This window comes from Desmodus rotundus, chromosome 4, assembly GCF_022682495.2.
Source record: "Desmodus rotundus isolate HL8 chromosome 4, HLdesRot8A.1, whole genome shotgun sequence".
Taxonomy (NCBI): domain Eukaryota; kingdom Metazoa; phylum Chordata; class Mammalia; order Chiroptera; family Phyllostomidae; genus Desmodus; species Desmodus rotundus.
This window is the reverse complement of record NC_071390.1, coordinates 138566779-138588618: the sequence shown is the minus strand read 5'-3', so window position 1 is coordinate 138588618 and position 21840 is coordinate 138566779. Positions and strand designations below refer to the sequence as shown.

Genomic DNA, 21840 nt, shown 5'->3' with positions numbered 1-21840 from the left:
TCTGTGTGCCAGGGGTTCTAAAGTCCATCCTATATAATCCCTAGTCTTAGGGGTGCTGTAACAGAATACTACAAACTGGGTGGTTTATAAAGAGCAGACATTTATTTCTTGCAATTCTGGAGGCTGAGAAATTCAGTGTCATGGTACCTGCAGATCTGGGGTCTGGTGAGGTTCTGTTTCCTCACAGTGTAACGAACGCAGATTCGGCTGCCTGCTACCACCAAAGCCCATAGTCAAGGGACAGGTGCTGAGGTAAAGGAAAGTGGTTTATTTTCAAGGCCAGCAACCTGGAATCAGAAGGACTCATGTCTCAAAGCCCATCCCCATCTCTCAATGGTGGCAGAAGGGAACACAACCAAGAGACCAAGGGAGGGAGTTGCAAAGTTCTCTATGTGCAGATGAGCACAGACCATTCCAATAACGCAAGTGGTGGTCCGGTGTGCCTCATCCTGGTGTAGTCATCCTGGGTTCACATCATCCTGGCTCCATGGTTGAAGGTTGGCAAATCTCCTGAAATGGCATGCCTGTAAGTCGGAGTCTGTATCTTTTGATATTAATTCTTAGGAGTCTTATACAAACCTGTGGTTCATATACAAGCTACGGATTAGTCAGAGTCAACACTTACAGAAACAATGTCAAAAGAATGGCAGAATGGGTTACAATTTACCACTGATACAATTTTCCACTGTTACAAATCCCCATTGTCAAATTTTCTTCCATTTCTATGGAAGTTAGAAGGTGTTAGCCAAAACATTTAAGAAAACTAGAAAAATTTAGGATCTAGTCTTGTTTATAAGCAAAAAACAAAATTTTACTGAACTTTTACAAAATTTTATTGACAATTTACTGAATTAGAGTTTAATGTTCATAATTATATATAGTGGATTCTATTGAAATACAATTTTCTCCTAAAATCACCCTTACTTTCATCAAAGAGCCATATCAACACCAATTCATTTACTGCATTAAGTCCAGTTCCAATTTGGCCTGAGTATTTGCATAAACAACAGGAATAGCAATTCTTCATATAGGCTTTCTGAAATCTACTTGGCTGGAACGTTACAAGGAATTTCCAGATTAGACTTTAAGTAGCCCTGCAGGGCAGAGAAGCCAAGCCACACAGTTGCCATCAGGTTTTGCCCACAATACCTAGAGATTTAGGTACACTCCTCGAGTTCCGCAGTCCCCAGAATGTCTTGAGGTTCTTTCCTTGCCCTCCCCCAGGAAAGCAACCTTTGCTCCTTACCTGGAAAGGCTGTCCTCATCCATGTGTATAAGCAAGGTACCAGGCCATTCTCCAGGGGCTTTCATTGGCTTTCAAAGTCCATCTTCACACCATAAAGCTTTTTGCTGACATCCAGAGTCCAGGCATGTCTCTTTTAGACATGCCATTCCAGTCAAAGTCTTGGATAATAAATCTACAATTAGGAATCCAATAGGGATCTGATTTCATGCAAATAAACATATTGCCATGAAAATAATAACACTCATTGAGTTTCTAAATTCTGGAGGAATCAAGTAGGGAGAAAAATATAAATGTTTCAATATTGCTACAATTTACCAGATTGCTCTAGGAAAACAAATGTTTTTTTGATCAGAAATATTTTGGATAAATTCCCAAGGCCAGTAATTACCCTCAGTTTATTTAAGTCCCACAATCAATTCTTATTTATACTGATTATCCACCAGCATCTTTACAAACCCAGTCATTCCCAAGAGCCCCACAAATCCCCATCTATTTCAAAGGTCTGGTCTGAAAATTTATTCTGAGAAACTTATATTTTATAATAAGTCAAAGGCCTTTCCATGGATCTTTTCAAAGATGTGATATTTTTGCAAATGCAACAGAGTAAAACAATGTCTCTAAACAGCAAAAACACATTTAAAATAGCATGGTTGTTATATATCTGATGATGATGCAGTTGACAAAGGAATTTGCTTTTTTTATAACAACATTTTAAGATAACAATCAGAACTATAAATGAAAGTACATCAGACTAAGAAATCAATTCATTTTTTCCCCACTGTCAATTTTACCTGGAGTTTCTGTTGGGAAATAGCAGTTGGTTTTGGAAAAATCAAAAGGAGCTTTTGGGTTTTTCATTTGTCATTAAAATTATCACCTTGCTTTACTATCTATATATATGCCTTTCATTTCCTTTCTTATTTCTTTTTTGCCCATTTCTATTTCCCTTCTTGATAAGTCTTTCTCCAATGTCCTTCCTTTTTGCATGTCTCTTTCCTTTATCCTTTCTCACCTTTTCCTCACATCCTCAATTTCTTCTCTTTTTGCTTTCTTCACAATTTCTCTTCAATTTGCAGACCCCCTTCGACTTACTCGAACCCTCTACAATTTACACAATCCTTCTGCAACTTTCCTAGTCCCTTTTCGTTTGCTTTTTTAAGTCATCCGGAAATAACCAGTTTAGAATAACCCACTTCCAATTCCATTTCCTTCAAAATAGGTTGTCTTTTTTTTTTTACCAAAACCATATATTTTTCCCAACTTAATTAGAATTCTCAATTTTTAGTAACAACTAAAAGTAAGTAATTAACGTTCTCTTAGATTAACACATTTATGAATACATTTCGTAACTTTCAGAAACAGATTTTTTTTCCATTTGCAAATACATTTACATTTTTAAGAGGCATAATAGAGATAACATGAGCTTTTTCATAAACACAGGCAAAAACAAATATATTTTATCTTAATAACTTCGAAAGATGTCATTTTAACTTAAAATGCTTATTTGGATTCTCAGTGATGGCCGCATTCCTTTCGTGTGCTCAGGAGCGAGCTGTTTAATTCTCTAGTGACCTTGACAACTTTTAGGAGGCTGGAGAAGAGGTGGGGGAGAGACCAGGCTTGGCACAGCTTGAGCTGCTTAACTTTAAAAGTGTCTGTATTTTATCCGTTTCCTTATCTTACTGAGTTTTACTCTCTGAGAGGAGACTAAGATCTTTTTCCCTCTTATAGGATCTCCAGGGTGGGGCAAACTGTGTGAGCCAGGTTGATGGAGTCTCAGATGTGGCACCTGCCTTCCTGCTCTGTGGCTCTGTGGGTAGAGGGCTCAGAAAGGGACAATGTCCTATGTCCACCTTTCTGCCTGACAGAAAACTGTCCCCCAGCTGTCTCCTTGATATGGTAGACACTCCAGTTCCTCCCTGTAGGCCACTGGTGCCTTTCAAGCTGCTACCCCAGTGCTGGAGCTCAGAGAAAGTGAATCTGAGTAAGTCTGTGTATAGGTTCTTTAAGAGGAACTGCTTGGGACTCCTGAAGTTTCTTCCACTGCCTCAATCCCTGATGGTTTTTGCAGGCAGAAGTTATGGGGACTTACCTTCCTGGCACTGGAACCCTGGCCTGGGACGTCTGGTGTGGGACTGGGACTCCTCACTCCTCAGATATCCCTCCTGAATTTTTATCCACCACATGTGGATGTGGGACCAGTCTGTTCCACGTCTCCACCCCTCCTACATTGTCTGGACAGATATGGCTTTTTTATATCTGTAGTTGCCACACTTCCATTCAACTCAATTTCTGATGGTTCTGAGTGATGGTTGTTCTATATTTTAGTTGTAATTTTGATGTGGCTGTGTGAGGAGGTGAGCCACATTTACCTATGTTGCCATCTTGATAGGAAGTCCTTTGCCCTTCTTTAAACCATTTAATTTTAATCTTTACTGAGTAGAATCCTCGTGATGTAACAACTTGAAAGCTTGCACATTAGAGATCTTATCTTATTTACCAAACCTTTAGCAAAACAGTTCTAATTAGTCTAAAATGCAATCTAATAGACTCTCTGAAGGAACCAAGACTGAGCCACTCCTTTCAAAACAGAAGCAAAAACAAAATCTAAAGCAAAGACAAAGTCCAAGCAAGTACTCTAAAACTAACTCCCCTAAAAGGAGAGGCTGAGACTAGCCTTAGACTCTTATCTCACACCAGCTGGTTCTGGAAACGGCCCTAATGAGGTCCAAGTGGCACAAAAGCCCAAATGGCAGAGACATTATCTCACGGCAACCAGTAGAGCAAATGACCTTTACGAGATCCAAATGGCACAGCCCAAACAGTGGAGACAGAAGATTCCTGGTATATGTAAAATAGGAAAAATCAAACCAAGTCCCCAAAGGATAAGAAAGTAAAGAGTAACTGTCAGCCAAGACAGACAGACAGAGAGAAACAGACAAGAGCTCTCGAACAGAAACAGACTTCCTCCCGCAGGGGAACAAAGAAACAAAACTAATAGACAATTACAAAGCTGTGTGCAATGAGAAAAGCAAACAATGCCCAAATCCAAACTAAGAGAGCACCCCAACCAAATCCCACACTGGGGAACTGGGATTTTTTTCTTGTCACTGAGTCATGCCTACTGCTAAGGGGTGCCTATTGATTCTTAGAGAATCCCAAATGTTTCAAAGAACCCAAGTGGTGGGGCAGAGGCTCCTTCCTGGTTATGCACACCAGGGACTTGCCTGTTCTGGGCTCGTCAGCCCACCAGCAACCCGATGCCTTTCACCAGCAACGTGTTGAAAGACAGCTGATGCCTTGACAGGGAGAACAGGAAGAGTCCCTGAGATAAAGAACTCTCAACAGCTGCTGGGAAATTTCTGCAATCCCTGCCATTGGGTCAGCCTGCCAGAAGCAGCTAGGACTCCATGCTGGGCCCTCTGGACCTTATTGGAGTCCGCGTTGTCCCATCTGGAGTTGCCAAAAACTAACTGAAAGCAGGTCTGGGTGCCTTGCTGCTGCAAAGCCAACACTTGAGAGGCAGGTGCTGATGTAAAGGAAAGTGGTTTATTTTCACGGCCGGCGACCTGGAAGATGGGGGACTCTTGTCTCAAAACCCATCTCCACATCTTAGTGGAGGCAGAGGTTTTTACAAGGAGAGGGAGGGGGACAGAACAAAGAGATCGAGCTGAGGGGTGGGTTGAAAAGCTCGCTACATGCAGATAAGCACAGTCCATTCCAGCAAGGCAAGCGATGGCCTGGCGTGCCTCATCCTGGTTCAGTCGTCCTGGCTCCACGTCATCCTGGCTCCACGTCATCCTGGCTCCGTGGTTGAAAGCCAACAAATCTCCTGGAACTGGGATGCCTGAAAGTCGGAGTCTGCATCTTTTGAAATTACTTCCTAGGATTGTAATACAAACCTGCTGTTCATCTACAAGCTACATATGAGAATCAGCACTTACAGAAACAAATGTCACAAGACGGTGGGGGGGATTATGATTTCCTATGGATATAATTTTCCACTGTTACCATAGGTGACCTTCTTTTCACTGTAACCTCCCAGGCAGAAGGTGGCCAAAGACTGTCTCCGGCCAATTTTATACGGGCACTACTGCCATTGGAGAGGGCTCCCCCTTCAGGACCTTATCACCTCCCAGAGGCTCCACCTCCTAACACCATCACCTTGGGGAATTTCAACCAATGAATTTGGGGGATGCAAACATTCAGTCTATAGCATCCCTGTAGCTACTTTATTGAGCAAAGATTTTAAAAAGGAAACCCTTAGATTCAAAGACTACAGTCAGAGTGTGGAGCCCGGACTCAAAGGCTGGTCCTCCTGACACCTTAGACCCTGTTCTTCCGATGACTTCATTCTTTCATTGCGACTGTCCCCAGGCACTCTCCCTTGCCTTCCATAAGTCTTCTGTGATTTAGTTGGGAAAAACTGTTTTGACTTTTTATTAACAAATATACTCTCCAATTTAAGGAAAGGTTTATGGCATTAAATCCTATGGGTGCCTGCTCATCACAGTTTTACAATTCAGTATTGCAAAGCCATCATAATTCAAAGCACTGCTGGCTTGGTAATTCACTTCATTAATGGTGCTGCCTGACTAAAGTACACAGCCAATTAGAAATAAACAAATCCTTGGAAAGTATGATAATACATTCCAGAAGCACAGAAGGTGAGACATATAGACAGAAGGAGGGCGAAAGAAGGCGGCAGTGGGGGAGGGGGAGAAAAATCATATCAGGATAAAGAGGGACTTTATGAGTCTGTATATACTCTGTGCAGTGTTTTTAGAAGGCATTTCTGAGACATATTATAGAATTAATTATGAATCTTTCCCATTTATATCTCTACCTGTGCACCTCCTATCCCCTCACCTCCCCTATCCAATTTATTTTGAAATCCAGTCAGACTTATCTGCAGAACAGAACTTGAAGCTCTAAGCTTCTCTTCGGGCTGATGGACAGCGTGGCACTGTTGACCACACCCGTATCCCAGTCTCCTCTCTTTCTGGCACTCAGGATGGGCGCTCTTTTCTGACTCCCACTCTGCAGTCAGGTGAGGCATGGGACTGCTTTGGCAGAGCTAGAGCATTCGGATGCAGGGTCAGACTGTGCACCCAGCATGCTCTTCTTCTGCCACAGCAGCTATGGAAGCAGGTTGCTGAAATGAAGGTGCCCCAAGACTACTCTGCGTCTGTAAACAGCATGAAGCAGAGCTGCCCTACAAAGCCACGCAGTCACGCGGTGGGCATTTCATGAGCAGATTCCAGAACTTGGTGATGTAAAACGACTGTGAGTTGGGTGTTGCTTTTTATGACACCATATCTAAGTTGGCATCATGCCTCTTTTAAAACCCTGTGGATGCCTTCTAACTTCACCCCTTTTCCTGCAGCCCTCCTTCCCCTCATTCCATTTCTCTGGGTAGTGAACCTCTTAAAACAGACATCGGGTCACATCACTCCCCTGCCCCAAACCTTCTATTGCTTCCCCTTCTTATCCGGATAAATTCACAGCATGGTTTATGAGGCCCGTGTGCTCTGGCCCCTACTCACTGCTGCAAACACCTGTCAGCCACCAGCTGTGAGCCCCACCTCCCTTCATTCAGTGCCTCACACATTCTGGGTTACTCCCCATTCTGGGCCTTTACACATGCTTTTCCCTCTGTCTGGAATGCCCCTGCCCCCACCCCCAACTTCCCAAAGTCTATCTCGCTCATTTGGATTATCCTTGAGATCACCACCTAAATGCCACTATCTCAGAGGCCCCTCAGTGTGCAGGGGTCTCCCCGTTACACTCCTCCAAGGCATCCACTGCTGTGTTAATGACCCGAATCACAGTTCATGGTTCTGCACTATATTCACTCACGTGGTGTTTGCTTTGATGTGTCTTTCTCCTCGACCAGACTGCAAGCTCCACTGGGAAAGGGACTGTGCGTGTTTTATCCACCTCCATACACTAAGCATCCTGGGCCCGGCCCCCAGCCCCTATTAGACTGTCTTTAACAAATACCCTCAGGATGGTTAAATAAATGTATTAACAGTAGTCGGAGTTGAATGCACAATTTTGAAGTCTAAGGGAAATGATATGTAACACTTTTCGACCATTTACTACATCAGGCATGGTGCCAAGTGCTTTATGTACTTTCTGTGTCACTGTATATTTCGTGACAATGACACCGAAGGGAGGACGAGGGAGGCAGAAACTGGTGCCTGGGGTGGTTAACTAGCTTGCATACCTCGGCGAGGCTCCTTAGGCAACCCGACTCCATAACACCTTGCTTTTTTATTTGGTTTTGTTCCAACTCCAATTTTTCAAGTGCATAAAGCAAGAGCAACAGGCCCTGTATCACAGTTACTATAATAATCAAAGGCCAGATTTACCTTGTGTTCTTCTGGAGAGAACTATTGATCTCCTGTGTCTGCATGCTTCCTACCAGAGATAACATCTTTTAAAAATGAACTCTGCTTACACACACAATGATTAAAACTACTCAATAACTCACTTATTGTACATAATAACCTCAAAATATGAAAATGCAAAGTCTTCCATAGGCAGTCCTTTTTTTTTTACTTTATAATGTGAGTTAAAAAAAATTAGACCTGCCAGAAGTGAAAACACCAATTTCCTTTTCCATGCAGAAATCTAGCAGTGGAATAGAAACCACACTCCATCGGGGCACACTTTAGCAATTAAACCTGATTTTTGTTAACATCTTATAAGCTCTCCTTTACAATCAATCTTTCTGTGAAATCTCTTTCATGGAACAGCACCTATCTGAATGAGAAGTCACTCCAGCTGACAGAGAGATGCACAAGTCTGCAACATGGCTTCCAGAAGTTATCCAACAAAACAAAAAGGTAAGTTCTACTCTTCACGGGTGATTTAATTTAAACATAACTCTTTTATATTCAAAATGCTTTATAGCATCTTTGAAATCATCTGGAAAATAAGACTGTGTTCCTGCTCAGGCTTGACCTTGAGCTTGAGGGTGTGGAGGTTGGAAGAGCACTGACCAGTCGTAGCGGGGACTCTGCCGGTCTGTCCTGGGTCCACATTCACAAAAAACTCTGTGTCGTTTCTCTGGCTAAACGTCTATAGGCCCCAAGTCTTTCTGAGAATCCTGTGGACATTCTGGATCTGATTTTAAAAAAGTGCACCCTTGTATAAAATTGCTTACAATCCCAGAAAGTTAACAAATTCACCACAAGTCCCAACTGTGGCTCACTCCCACCTTCCCCACATATACCTGCACTCCTGTGTTTTAGAGTTCATGACACTGCCTTCTCCACGTTGGGAAAGGAGATGTGAAAGCTCCAAAGTTTCCGACACAGAGGAGGCCCTGGTGGCCTATGAGTCAGAGGGCAGAGGCACTGCCTTGCCTGTGTCTGGACGGAGCAGGGGCTGACAGTGCTGACCAGGAGGAGCTTGTGGGGTGGGGGCATGTGGTTACACCTGTAGTCTCTCTCAGAAAAACTAATCAGAGCTGCATTTTGCCATGGGCTTGCCTGACAAAGTAGGAAGATTATTCAGTGTAAGAGGTATAGCAGATTTCCTCATGCCAGTCTCATGCAAGAGACACCAGTAACCCTCCCTCCTCCATATTTTAATACTTTCTCTTTCTCTTCCTAAAAATCTCTCCCTTTCTCTGTTTGCCTCCTCCTTATCTCTCTCCTTCTCTCTCCCTCTCCCTTTTTCCTCTGTCTCTCTCTCTTACCACTCCCCACCTCCACACACTTCTTCACTTCTTCCTCTTACGTAGTGTTTGTGGAAGGAGAGTTAAAAAAGATGCCTAAAATCCATTCACTCCCTTCCCTGGGAGTGTGGGAGGTCATATGTGTGGGTGTGAGGGTGGGGAGAAAGCAAGGTAGGCTTCCTTGTCTAATTTCTTTTTCACTGTACCTCTGGGTCATAGACTAATGATATTTGTTAGGAGAAAGAGACCTTATCCATTGCAAGTCCCTAGCAGGCTGTTCCCTGGCTAAAGTATTACTTATCATGAACGGAACCCAGGATTCATGAGGCATGTATCCCTGGAGAGTGGCACCCAAGCTGTCCATGTCTCTGGGTATAAAGGGCAGTGCTTTAAAAATGGTTTAAAAATTCTCCTGTGCAAAGAACCTCTCAGACCTTACCTTGAACTTCACCTCCTATACTGGACCAAGGTGCATGTCCAGGGGAGGAAGACAGGGCCGGGGAGGCCACCCTTACTGTCCCAGGCAACTCTCTGCTTTGTCTGACTGAGACTTTTGACTGGATCCTTGAAATCATTGGGAAAGCCTGATATGGGGGGAGATCTCTGGTTTGAGTTGATCTGGCTTGACAGTCCAATCCTGTGTGTTAGCTCAGTTTATCACAAAGGGGTAGCCCTACTAAAATTTTTGTTTTCCTTAAATCCCAAGTGACAGGCCCTAAGTTTCCTGAAGAAATCGACTGTGCCAAGGACCTTCCATTTGCCACACCTGATCCACTTTTCTCTCCTCACTGCAGTTCAGTCTGGGTCACTCTTTGCTCTGGAAGGCCAGCTTACAGGGACTTTATCTATAGGCTCCTTTGTCATCTGGTTTCCTTTGGATTTGACCCAGAGAGTAGCACTAGAAATTGATCTGAAAAAGGGAAGAAGCAAAAGCTTTCTCATTGTGGAGTTGTTCCAGCTCAGTTACATCCTTGACGGAAGGAAAGTGTTGCATCCGGAATGAAGGCCACGACTTGTGTAAGGGTCCCTCCCCTCCCGTCCCTTCCCTTGAAATCTTCAGTTTAGGAATAAACTGTAAATAATTTCCTGATATTGTACTTGGATTTCCCTACATTTGGCCCAGACCTTTAAGAAAAGTCCCTTAAATGACACGGTTTGGGCTATCGTTCCTGCCAGGACCCTTGCTCACTAGCCCATGCTTGTCTTCTCGAACAATAAAGTCACTGGATTTGGGCGAGGACCTCAAGTGGCTCATGCATTATGGATGACACTACAAGTTTGTTTCAATCATGAGGAACCATTTGATTTTTGTTTGTTGGGCTCTTTCTGAAACTTTTTCTGAAGGACTCAAATTCTAAACCTCTTCCAGATGAATGCATCATGCCCCAGGAAGAGTAGAACTTGGAGCAGTTGGGCCTTGCTCTACCCCTCTACCATGCCCTGGGACAAGCCAGTTGTACTCCTTGCCAACATGTGAAGCAGTGTGTGAAAGCTGCCTTTGCATCTTTTTCTTTCTCTTTTTCAGTCTTCACCAGAGGATATGCTTAGCAAGAGGGGGAAAGTGGGGAGAGAAGAGAGAGAGCGAGAGAGCGAGCCTGTTCGGTTGTCATTTGTATGAGCCCCAACCAAGGACCCAAACCCACAATCCCAGTATGTTCCCTGACCAGGGATCAAACCCAAATTCTTTGGTGTATAGGAAAATGTTCCAACCAAGCCACCCGGCCAGGGCTGCCTTTGACTCTTCAACTTTTTTCCTGACATGAACTCTTTTTGCACCCCAAAGTGACAACGGTCCTCAACCTAAGGCTCATCCCTAGCGGTGCATTGGAGCAAAGCATTTGAGTCGGGGGTAAATTCTGTCACCCTGGAAAGTGTTCTTTTTTTCTTTTTCTTTCTTTCCTCCTTTCTTTCTCTCTTTTCTTTTTTGAGATCCAAAGCAAGTTTTGTTTAGGTAGAGAAAAAGAGGCTAGGATGCAGGGTCCTGGAGACAGGATCCCGGGTGAGCCGGGAGGAGCTGCTGCGCCCGCTGCTCTCCGAGTCCCTGTGCAAGTACAGGTCCCGGTGGGCGCGGGTGAACTCGCGAGTGAGTTGCGCTGGAAGTGCTCTTTTCTACGGCATAGATTTTACAGCTCTCTTATGCACATCCACCAAAATGGTTCACGGCAGTATGCTAATCAGAATGCCTCTGCATATGCTCTCATGTTTGCTCTCACTCTTTCCCTGTTGGTTTGTGTTTGCTGCTAGGACCTTTTCTCCGCTGCTCTTTTGGGGGATGGCTTTCCAATACGTACACAATTTTCAGCTAGCTCCTGTAATTAGCCTGCACTGGTATTCTGTTCCGCAAAGGTCCAGAGAGAGCAAGCACGGATAGCCCATTGTGGTGAACGTGTTATGTTGCACATAGGAGACTAATTTTCGCAGTCGTATTGTCTATTGTCAGAAACTGTGCATTCTGCAACCAGTGCTATTACAGACTTACAGGGGACCATCAGGAAAGCTATTCAGTGTGTGGTGACAAAAAGTAATTTTATTTTCTTAGAAATAATTATTTAGCTCTATTTTTGTCATGGTCTGTTAAGTCTTAGAATTTTCCCTTTCTTTAGCCAATATGTCGTTTTCTGGTTGCTAAGATAGAATTAGGAAGATGGAGTTGTAGTGGGAGAGAAACTGTGCTCTTTCTCTGCACTAGCCTGGACTCTGTTTTTGAGTCAAAAATAGTTGCCATTCCGAGGACTAGTGGGACAGAATACTGTGTACCACAGCTTTTTTTTTTTTTATTCTCTGTTTAAGAAGACTGAACTCCACACAATTCTTCTATCTCTGGTGCCTATCACAGACTCAGCACATACTAGTTGCTCAGTAAGTTTGTTGAATATACTTCTTAAGTCTTCAAAGAATTTTCTCTACCATCTCTAATTTCTAGCTCTTAAAAAATTATCCTGAAATCCATAAACTTTGACTCCATTTTTGAAACCACTTTGTAACTTCTCTGACAATTTCTCTTACTTTGAACCTTCAGTTTTCTTTCAATGTTTTCCTACCTTATCCTTTCCTTTCGAATGTCTCTCTGGGTTTCTTCAGCCCAGTCCTTTTCACCAGGTTATCTCCCAGATAAAATGTTATATTCTATTAAAAATGCTACATATCCATGTTAGCACTCCTAGTTTGCCTCTTTTTCAACCTGACAGATTATTTGTAATTTTTTCTGACTGTATTTTTAGAAAAAAATGATAATTGCATGGATAACCAAGCTGTTCATCTTAGCCCACATTGCTTCAGACCAATGAACTGATTGTTCTAAGAGCATATACTTCTTAGGGGTTTAGCCAGGTAATGAACCCATTGCTCCCCTCCTGGGCTTTTCTGCTTCTGTGTCTGTGCCTTTTTCTTCCTTGTGCTTCTTTTCCATTTTCCTAGATGATCCTGGATCCTGAGAAATTTACATTTATAGTTGTTCAGTGTCTGCCATTTGGTCAGGGTAGATGAACTGCTGCAGAAAATCCCCTAAAACACAATGTTATGACACAAAATTTTATTCTCTCTCATACAACATTCAATACAGATATTCTTTCTTGAATAAGCAACTCTCCCATGAGTACTGACTTAGGGATTCTGGCTTCTTGCATCATAGAGTGTAGCCATCTTCAGCAGATGATCCCAGGCTTGCTGCTGAAGATGAAGACACTGTGGAAAGAGCACACACAGCTTGAAAGAGGCACACATCACTTCCATTGTTTGTAATTGGCCCATCTAGATGTTTGGGATCATGTGACTGGTTTTGGCCAATAGAATGTGAGTGCAGTTGGTGCGTGGTTGGCACTGGCAAATGCAGCTCCTGTATGGGAAGCTGCTTGCAGCAACAACTCTGTGCTCTGAAAGGAAGCACCAATCAGTGGTGGTAAACCAGATACATCTGCCATGCATATATTAAATTGTTCCACCATTCTCATCATTCTATTTACTACCAGCCCTTACTGTGTTTCTTAAAGGTGGAAGAAAATATTTTTTTAAACAAGAGCAATCTTTTACATCTTTACACACTAGAGTAGTTAAATTGGTATCTCCAGTGAAGAGAGACTTTGAGATCTTCTCAGGAACAGAGTGCAAACCACTACTATATAGCTTCCTGAGCAATTGTTAAGGCAAGAAAGATTGCCTTGCATTCTCATAGCTTTTTGATAAGCTTCAAGTTTTCATATTTTGGAACACTGCCTTTGCATACATAGGCTAGGTGTGGCTTAAACTATACCCTAGTTTGTAAGTGTGTAGGCACGATGACCTATTTCATGTAATATCATTTAAAATGACCTAGAACAATAGAATCTTCTGAAAGGAGGACCATAAAGATGCTAGTTAGAAGGTATCCTTTGGCAGGGTGAAAGGCAAAGTGGGTTGAATACTTGCCCTAAATGCTCTTCACTATTTATTATCTTGGAAAGTGAATTGCAGCTTAAAGAGAAAAAGTACAAATTATGGCAGATAAAACTTCAAAAAACCCCAATGTGAGCACATCGCTTGACAGCCTGCTAACAAAGCAGGTTCCTAAGTTTCAGCTTGTCTGTCAGGAGAAACAAGTTTGGTCATATATGAGATTTCTTTGACATAGAATGAAATATGACTTGTTTCTACTCAGCTTTAAATCTGTGTTACTTTCATTGCTTCTGAAAGTAATATCAGTGTTTTGTCTTCTCACCTCTGACCCTTTAACTTACCTTTTCTGGTCAGCTTTTAAGGCTTCAAAATCTAACATTCCTTCCTTCCTTGGTACAGAGGTCAGAAAGAAGATGTTAACACAAAACTGCCATTCATACCAGCATGGTACACTCATAATATCTTGGGGAATTTCTCTTGGTAACCAAGGCAGTGGCTGTGTCTGCTGATATAAAATTTTAAGTAGGGGCAGATGAACTAATAACAAGGCTGTGATAGATGTCCCTGAAACAATTTTTTGCCCTTATAAAATAAAAATTATGCCAAATCTATTTAAACATGATTTAACCATCATTCTATACTTCAAAGAATGCATAAGAAATAAACAATCATACAATTTAAGAACTTGAAGTAATAAATTGCTGTAATTCATATATTTTTATGTTCTTAAAATGAGAATTTATGACTTTTATTTTCCCCAAAACTCCAATTTCCCAGTTTAAACATAAAAAATGAGATTATGACTCACAATCTCAATGTCAGGCAACTGGTTAGTTGGAGGGTAGGAAATAATTTTTTTGTGGTTGTTGATGTTGGAAGATAACCAGCATAATCCTAATCTGACTTTCTTTCTCTCACGCTCTCTCTTTCTTTATTGTTGTCCAAGTACAGCTGTCTCCATTTCCCCTTCATCATCCCCCCCCCCACCCCAGCCATCCTCACCTCCCACCCTCTCTCCTACCCCCTTTGGCTTTGTCCATGTGTCCTTTATACATGTTCATTGATGACCCTCCCCCCTTCTGCCCCTGTTATCCCCTCCCACCTCTCCTCTGGTTACTGTCAGTTTGTTCTTAACTTCATTGATCTGACTTTCTTAATAATTGATAAGAGTTTCTTAGTATTATTTTTTACCATGATGCAAGATTAAGATAGTATATTATATTATTATAACTTTTATCAGTGGAAATAAAACTTCATTTTCCCTCAGGAAAATTGAAACACTGCGTTTCTAGTTATACTAAATGTCAATTATGTATTCACATCAGAAGCTTTCCCTATGCTTGCTCACATAACTAGTCATTTGAAAGAAACCTTTAATACAAAGAGAATGACAATAAAAATAATCACATACATTTAAAGTCATTAAGAAATAACTGGAATTATTTGCAATTGTAGAAGTGGTATAGAGTAGGCAAGCAAATTTTACTTTTGTTCAATATTTTCAATGTTAAAGGTGTACTTTAGTTACTATTTGTGGTAGCCAAACTTCCAAGATGGCGCCCAATGATCTCCTTCTGTCATTCACATGCTTTCCTTCTACCGCACTGAAGGGGACTGCCCCGTGTATCCAGTATATTATTGCAGAAATAACGGTATGTGCCTTTTAACACTAGGTCATGAAAGAATTGGATAGTCTGTTATGCCGTCTATTGGATTGCTAGCTCTGAGAGAAGCCAGTTACCACCATGAGGACATGCAGAGGTCCACATGGCAGGAACTAAGGGCTGTTGCCAGCAGCCAGCACCAGCTTGTCAGCCATGTGCATGAGCCTCCTTGGCAGTAGGTCCTTTGGCCCCGGCCACCATCTTGACTTTGCATCCTAATGAGAGCTGCTAGGCCAGAGCCACCAGCTAAGCTGCTTGGGAATCCCTGACCTACAGAAACTCTGCAATAGTGAATGTTTATTGTTGGTTTAAGCCACTAAGTTTTGCAGTACATTTATTACATACCTATGGATAAGTAATTGACTATTCAATTCATAATTCTTTACATTATATGGTGATAGTAATGACTAACATTTGTGTGGGCCTACTATATGTGAGATAATTTACATGCATCTACGTTCTTGCAATGGTTCTTCAGAGTAGGTTTCGTTATTCTCATCCCACAAGGGAAAGAAATGAGCCTGGAGGGGTTAAGTGGCCTGCCAAGCATCAGACAGTTACAAATGGCAGTGCCAGGATTTGAACGAAATTCTGACTGTTCTCTTTTCACTCGGTGCTACCACTCTTAACAGGAGCAGATTACATGTCACAAATATAGGAAGAGAAGGCATTTGACTTTATAATGTGAAGCCACTTAAAAATGTCCCATCTCCAGAAACAATTCCCACTTTGCTCGCCTGTGTTACATATGTCACTGAAGCTTCTGTAATGTCAGTACACTCAGGCAGCATTAGCTTGCACAGCAGTCACCCTAACTGCAATTTAGGGATCTGTGTGGCTTCTCTTGGTAAGATCACAGCTGATGGCTAATGATTGTCATAGTTCAGAAGTGATATCTGAAACCTTTGGGCCTTTCTATGTGCTAATCATATATTGGATTTCAATTTCAGAAACACACAGCAACTTCTAGGTGGCAGCTCTGGGACAGACACAGGGACAGTTGTTCTCTAGCTGGAGGTGTGCATCAGGCTCACTGCGAGCTTTAACAGAGCACATGGTTGAGAACAGCAGATTGACAACTCTTGTGTAAGGGACACAGTAATAAAGAAATCATTTTTACTTTTTAGCAGCTCACAAGGTATACAGAGAGTCAATATTTACAACATGTTCACTTCTTGTCATTCTTCTTTGCAGATTCCTCTTCATCTCCTCTCACTTTTTGACACCAGGGTGTCCTGGAACTCAGTCCTCAGGCCTCATTTATTCTTCTCTTCATTCTTCATTCTCAGTCCTCAAGGACCTCATTGAGTCTTATGGATTTAAATACCACCTACATGCTGATGATTGCTAAGTTTATAGTTCCTGCTTGAAGCACGTTCTAGATTTGTATGTACCTCTGCCTATAAAGAATCTCAAACCTAACACAGCTCACAGCATCCCCTGGACCTCCCTTTATACTGTAAGCATCAGTAGTCTTCCCCACTTCAGTTAATGGGGAGCCTATTCTTCCAGTGCTCAGGCCTAAATGCTTGGAGTTATCCTTGACTCTTCTCTTTTTATACATCCTAATATTGGTCATTAAATCTCACTGGCTACATTGAAATCATATCCAGAAGCCGATTGTTTCTTCCTAACTCTGCCACTTCCAACCTGGTCTAAGCCATCTTTATTTTATGCCTGAATTGTGGCAAATGTCTCTTAATCAGTTTCCTGGCTTCTACCCCTGCACTCTTAGACACTATTCTCAACAAAATGTATGCAGAGAACCTTTTTAAATATGTCAGATCAGTTCACTTCTCTGTTTCAGTGTCTTCCCATTTCACTCAAAATATAAGACAAAATTCTTACAGTAGCTTATAAGGTCCTTGTAGGTACTTCTCAAATATACATGTAATATATTTGCCAATGACAAAATAAAGGAGCAAGGCTGTATTGGGCTAAGGAACTGACAACAGATGATAAAATAATAGTCATAACAATGTGTAGTTTGGTTTATAACAATAGATGTAATATTATGTAACAAAAATTCCACAAAAACAAATAAAAGGGAACAGAGCTCCATAAGGGTAATATCTGTATATATCAGTACAATTAAACTTGTATAAATTGGAAGCTGATTCTGAAGAGTTTATATATGAAGTCTGCCCAGAAAAAGTCCAGCCACTGTTAATATAACGAGAAGCATTTTCACAACAGTAGTGCAAACCGGCAGCCAAGGAGAGCAGACTGGAATGCACATGCGTGAACGATGATGACTTCACTGTACTAGTCAGTGGGGGCGGTAGATGCTCTTCAGTGAACATATAATATGTACTGTGTGGCCATTGCATTAAAAATGACTAAGCGAGTAGAGCAACAAATCTACATGAAATTTTGCATTAAGCTTAAACATTCCTCCAAAGACACTATCTAAATGATTCAGAACACCACAGGTATTGACAGCTTCATCTCAACAATGTGCCCACTCACACATCACATATCATGCAGAGTTTTTGGTGAAACATCAAATCACCCAGGTGACTCAGCCCCCTACAGCCCAGATTTGGCACCTTATGACTTCTGGCTTTTCCCAAAACTAAAGTCACCTTTGAAAGAAAAGAGATTTCAGACCTTCAATGAGATTCAAGAAAATACAACGGGGCAGCTGATGGTGACTGGGAGAACTGTGTGAGGTCCCAGTGCCTACTTTGAAGAGCACTGAGGTGTCATTGTCCTGTGTACAATGTTTCTTGTATCTTGTGTCTTCTTCAGTAAATGTCTTGATTTTTCATATTACAAGCTGGATACTTACTGGACAGACCTCATATACAGTAAATTCTAAAGCAAACCACTAAAAATATAGTTGAAAATTATTAAAGACATTAAAATGCTACATTAGAAAATATTCACATAAGGCAAAAGAATGATACATTGGAAGACTAGAATAACAAAAAATACCTGCTACATGTAAAGAGAGAAAGTGAAGTGTCAGAGGTAAATAACTACATAACAATAACATTAAATGTGAATGGGTTAAATCATGCAATCAAAAGTCAGAGATTGTCAGACTGGATTAAAAACACAATCCAACTCTATACTATTTATAAGAGATATACTTTTATTCAAAGATACAAATGGGTTGAAAGTAAAAGTATGGGAAAAGGTATATCCTGAAAACTGCAACCCCAAAAATGTTCATAGAAATAAAGAAAGCAATTTTATAATCATAAAAGTGTATAGGCTTTCTTTCTGAGATGATAAAAATGTTCCAAAATTGACTGTAGTGGTGGTTGTACACACCTGTGAATACTCTAAAAATCATTGATTTGTATACTTTAAATGGGTGAATTGTATGGTATATGAGTTATACCTCAGTAAAGCTGTTAAACACCTAATGGCCTAGAAATCACTTGGGATTTTATTTTAACACAGATTCTGATTCTGTAGGTCTGGGAGGGGCCTGAGACTCTGCACTGCTGACAGTCCTACTGTATGACGCCTATGCTGCTGGTCTGAGGTCCACACTTTGAACAGCAAGGCCTATCCCATCAGCTCTCTCGTTACCTTTCTGACCTCATCTCCTGCCACCCTCATGAGTGGGTTCATTAGTGACTAGTGGCTGTTCTCAGCCTCCCAAAACATCTACTTTATCCTTGGATATGCCATGCCTGCCTCTACCTCAGACCTTTGCACTTGTCATTCCCTTTGCCAGGAATGTTCTCCCACCCCCACACCCCCATATGTGCTCAGCCTACTGATCGCCTTGTTCAAGGCTTTGCCCAACTACCAACCCCAAGTGGGGTCTTTGCTCACACCCCACCTAAGTCTATTTCACATACTTTCATTCCCTCTTTTCCTGCATTTTCTTCACCGTACTAACTACATTGTACTTCCACCTGCCATTAATTTATGGATTACTTGGTGTATTTGTTTGCTAGGGCTGCCATAACAAATTACTGCAAGCTGGATGCCTTAAACAACAGACATTTATTTTTTCACAGTTCTGGAAGCTAAAAATACAAAACTAAGGTGTTGGCAGGTTTGGTGTCTCTAAAGGTCTCTCTGTCCTTCGCTTATAAATGGCTACATTCTCACTGTGTCCTCACATGTCCTCTTCATGTGTGCCACACTCCTGGTGTCCCTCTGTACATACAGATTTCCTTTTCTTGTAAGAACTTCAGTCAGTTTGAATTAGGGCCACCTTAATGGCCTCCTGTTAAGTTAATCCCCTTTTCAAAGGCCCTATCTCCAAATAGAGCCATATTCGGAGGTACTGGGTCCTCAGCATATGAATTTCGGAGAACACAATTTAGCCCATCCATTTTGTTTATTGTCAATCATCTCCTAATACAATACAAATTTTATGAGAGCATGTTTTTAGAAAATCTACTTTGTTCATTATTGTATTATTGCTTACTAGCACAGTACCTCATACACAGCAGATGCCCAGTACGTGTTTATCGAGTGAGTACATGAAAACAAGAGGGTAAGTGCTGAAGAGATGTACAGTAGACTTGGATGGTGCGAAGGGCACAGAAGAGGGGAGAACAGCTCTGCTTGTGTCAGTCAGAGGAACTTAAAAGGCAAAGAGTTACAGCCACTCATATATGGCTTAGAAATCTTACCAGGTATGCTTCCTATAGCTAGCTCCTTCACTGCTGTAACTCACTCTAACTATAAAATATGACTCTGTAAGAAATAGAGAAGCCCTAAATTTATTGGCTCTTTCAGATTTTTTAATATATGGGATCTTATGTTTAAAAATTGGTAATGTAAGATTACTGTTTGTATTTTCATCTCTGGATATCCTCTTATGTCTGGAGATTTCTTTCCATAAGCTTGAACAGTGGGTAATCATTTTTCCATCTTCAGAAATCTTACAGTGATTGTGTTGGAGAGGAAATGTGAAAACCTTAAATAACAGCTTCATTCTTTGTTTATTCATTCTTTCTATTGTGGTGATGTATTTGCATGTTGTTGATTCTTGTGAAGGAGATACTTTTTTTTTTCGTCTTAGGTACTGCTTGGTTTTGGCATCTGTAAAACTAGTCTGGTGAAGTAAGTTCAGTTACTCTGAATCATCCTGATAAGTATGAATCACGAATAGCTTTCCACTTGCGGAATGTATTCCTTTTCGACCCTCAGACCTGCTTGCTACCCTTTAGTTCTTCCTGCATGCTGTAGCAGGCTGACTTTGGGGCTACAGTATTTGGACTCATAACCTTTGGCTTCTGGTTATGGTCAGCCTATAGAAACAGAAAAAGTGTAGGGTATTTAGACCCCCGAATCTGCCTCTGTGGGCTTGGTTTAGGGGTGACGGCATCCTTTACAAAAGACCACCCCTCCATGTCCGGCTGTCTTCTACACCTAGAGCGACAGCTTCTCTGGGGCAGCCTATTGGCTTAGGCTGGTACCAGCTTTGCTGCTCTACCCCTGCTGCTAGCCCAGGTGTGGTTCAGCAACGGGTGCAGTCTTCCCTTTTCCATGTCCCGCTCCCATTCTCTCTTGGTCTAAGGTTAGTCTCTGCTAATAGTATTTCATAGCATGTGTCTCAAATGTGTAATTAATATAAAAACCCCAAGGGCTAGTTGGGTAGGGAAGAGAAAGTGTTCTTTAAAAAAAATCATTATCTGCCTTTTCAAATATGGAAATTGAGAGATTTCACTGGGGCTCTGAAGAAGAACATTGGCATTGTAGGTAGGAGTTCATTCCTGAAGCAGTTTTGGAACATTTGACTTGTCAGAGGGACACTGAAAGGTAGGGAATGAATAAAAGTTTGAGATTCCTTTCTCCTCTGTGAACGGACAATAACCACAGCATTCTAATTAGAAGTTACCACCATGCAGAGTTGAGAACAATGTAAATTGAGTCCTTCCGCTTTTCGCAGATGAAATGTCAGCGTGTCAGCACTATTTGTAGTTCAACTCAGTCCACCTGCTACACACTTCTCTTCGTCAGCTGTTCGACACTCATAAACCATTCCTTTAAAAAGTATTGCTCAGTGGAAATGATTGGCTATATTGATTGAAAATCTCATAGCACTGCATTAATTTGAAGAATTTCATGTAGATCTAAGCTCTTCAGGGGGTTTGTGGAAACTAGCTACAAAAGACTGTTTGATCTACACAGAACATTGCTTAGAAATCTGACTTAAGAATATTGGAGTAACCCTACCCATTTCAGTAGACAAAAAAGGTTGGTTTTTACCATGAAGAGATGTTATAGGAAACTAAATCACTATCTCGGCTGCTTAAATGGTACTAATGAATGAATATCCTCAAGATAACTTCTAGGCATCTAATGAGTACTCAGTACATATTTAATGATTAACTTAATTAAATATATATTACAGTTTTTAAAACCCCCTATTTATATCTTAATTGAGATAAAACTAGTCACAGCACATGAGTCTTCATCTCCAAAGAGAAGTTTCTAGAAAAATATTTTAAATTTTAATATATTTACTTAGTATTACTTAGTATATTATTTATAATTTGTATCTCATTTTGATTACTATTAATAATGTTTTAAATATACATTATTTTTTTTTTTGGAAATAACTACTGCATTATTTAGTATGATTTATGGTATGTCTTAGGGCCAGAAAATGTTTGTGATGGAATTAATTTTCAGTTTCATTATGAAAATAGATGAGATGCAGTATGATATATTGGCAAGAGAGCCAGACTGTGAATCAAAAGACATGAATTAATTCTCAGCTTATCCACTTAACAATTCAATATAGAGAAGGTGTTTGTCTTCTCAGAACTTCTAGTTTTTCATCCATTAAAACTGGGCTAATATCATAGGAATCGCTGCCCTTCAAGATTGTGGGGCGGGAGCTATACTTTATAACTGAAAACCACCTATAAATGTAAATTTGAAGAAAGTAT

General features: G+C 41.2%; 1 protein-coding gene across 1 annotated transcript in view; it reads left to right on the top strand.

Annotated features, from left to right (window-relative positions):
- The window catches only part of ST8SIA6 (ST8 alpha-N-acetyl-neuraminide alpha-2,8-sialyltransferase 6), a 136875-nt gene that overhangs the window by 62441 nt on the left and 52594 nt on the right, over positions 1-21840 (top strand). The window contains exon 3 of the mRNA XM_053922856.1: positions 8008-8097. Within this exon, the coding sequence (XP_053778831.1) occupies positions 8008-8097 (90 nt within the window). The remainder of the gene's footprint in view (positions 1-8007; positions 8098-21840) is intronic.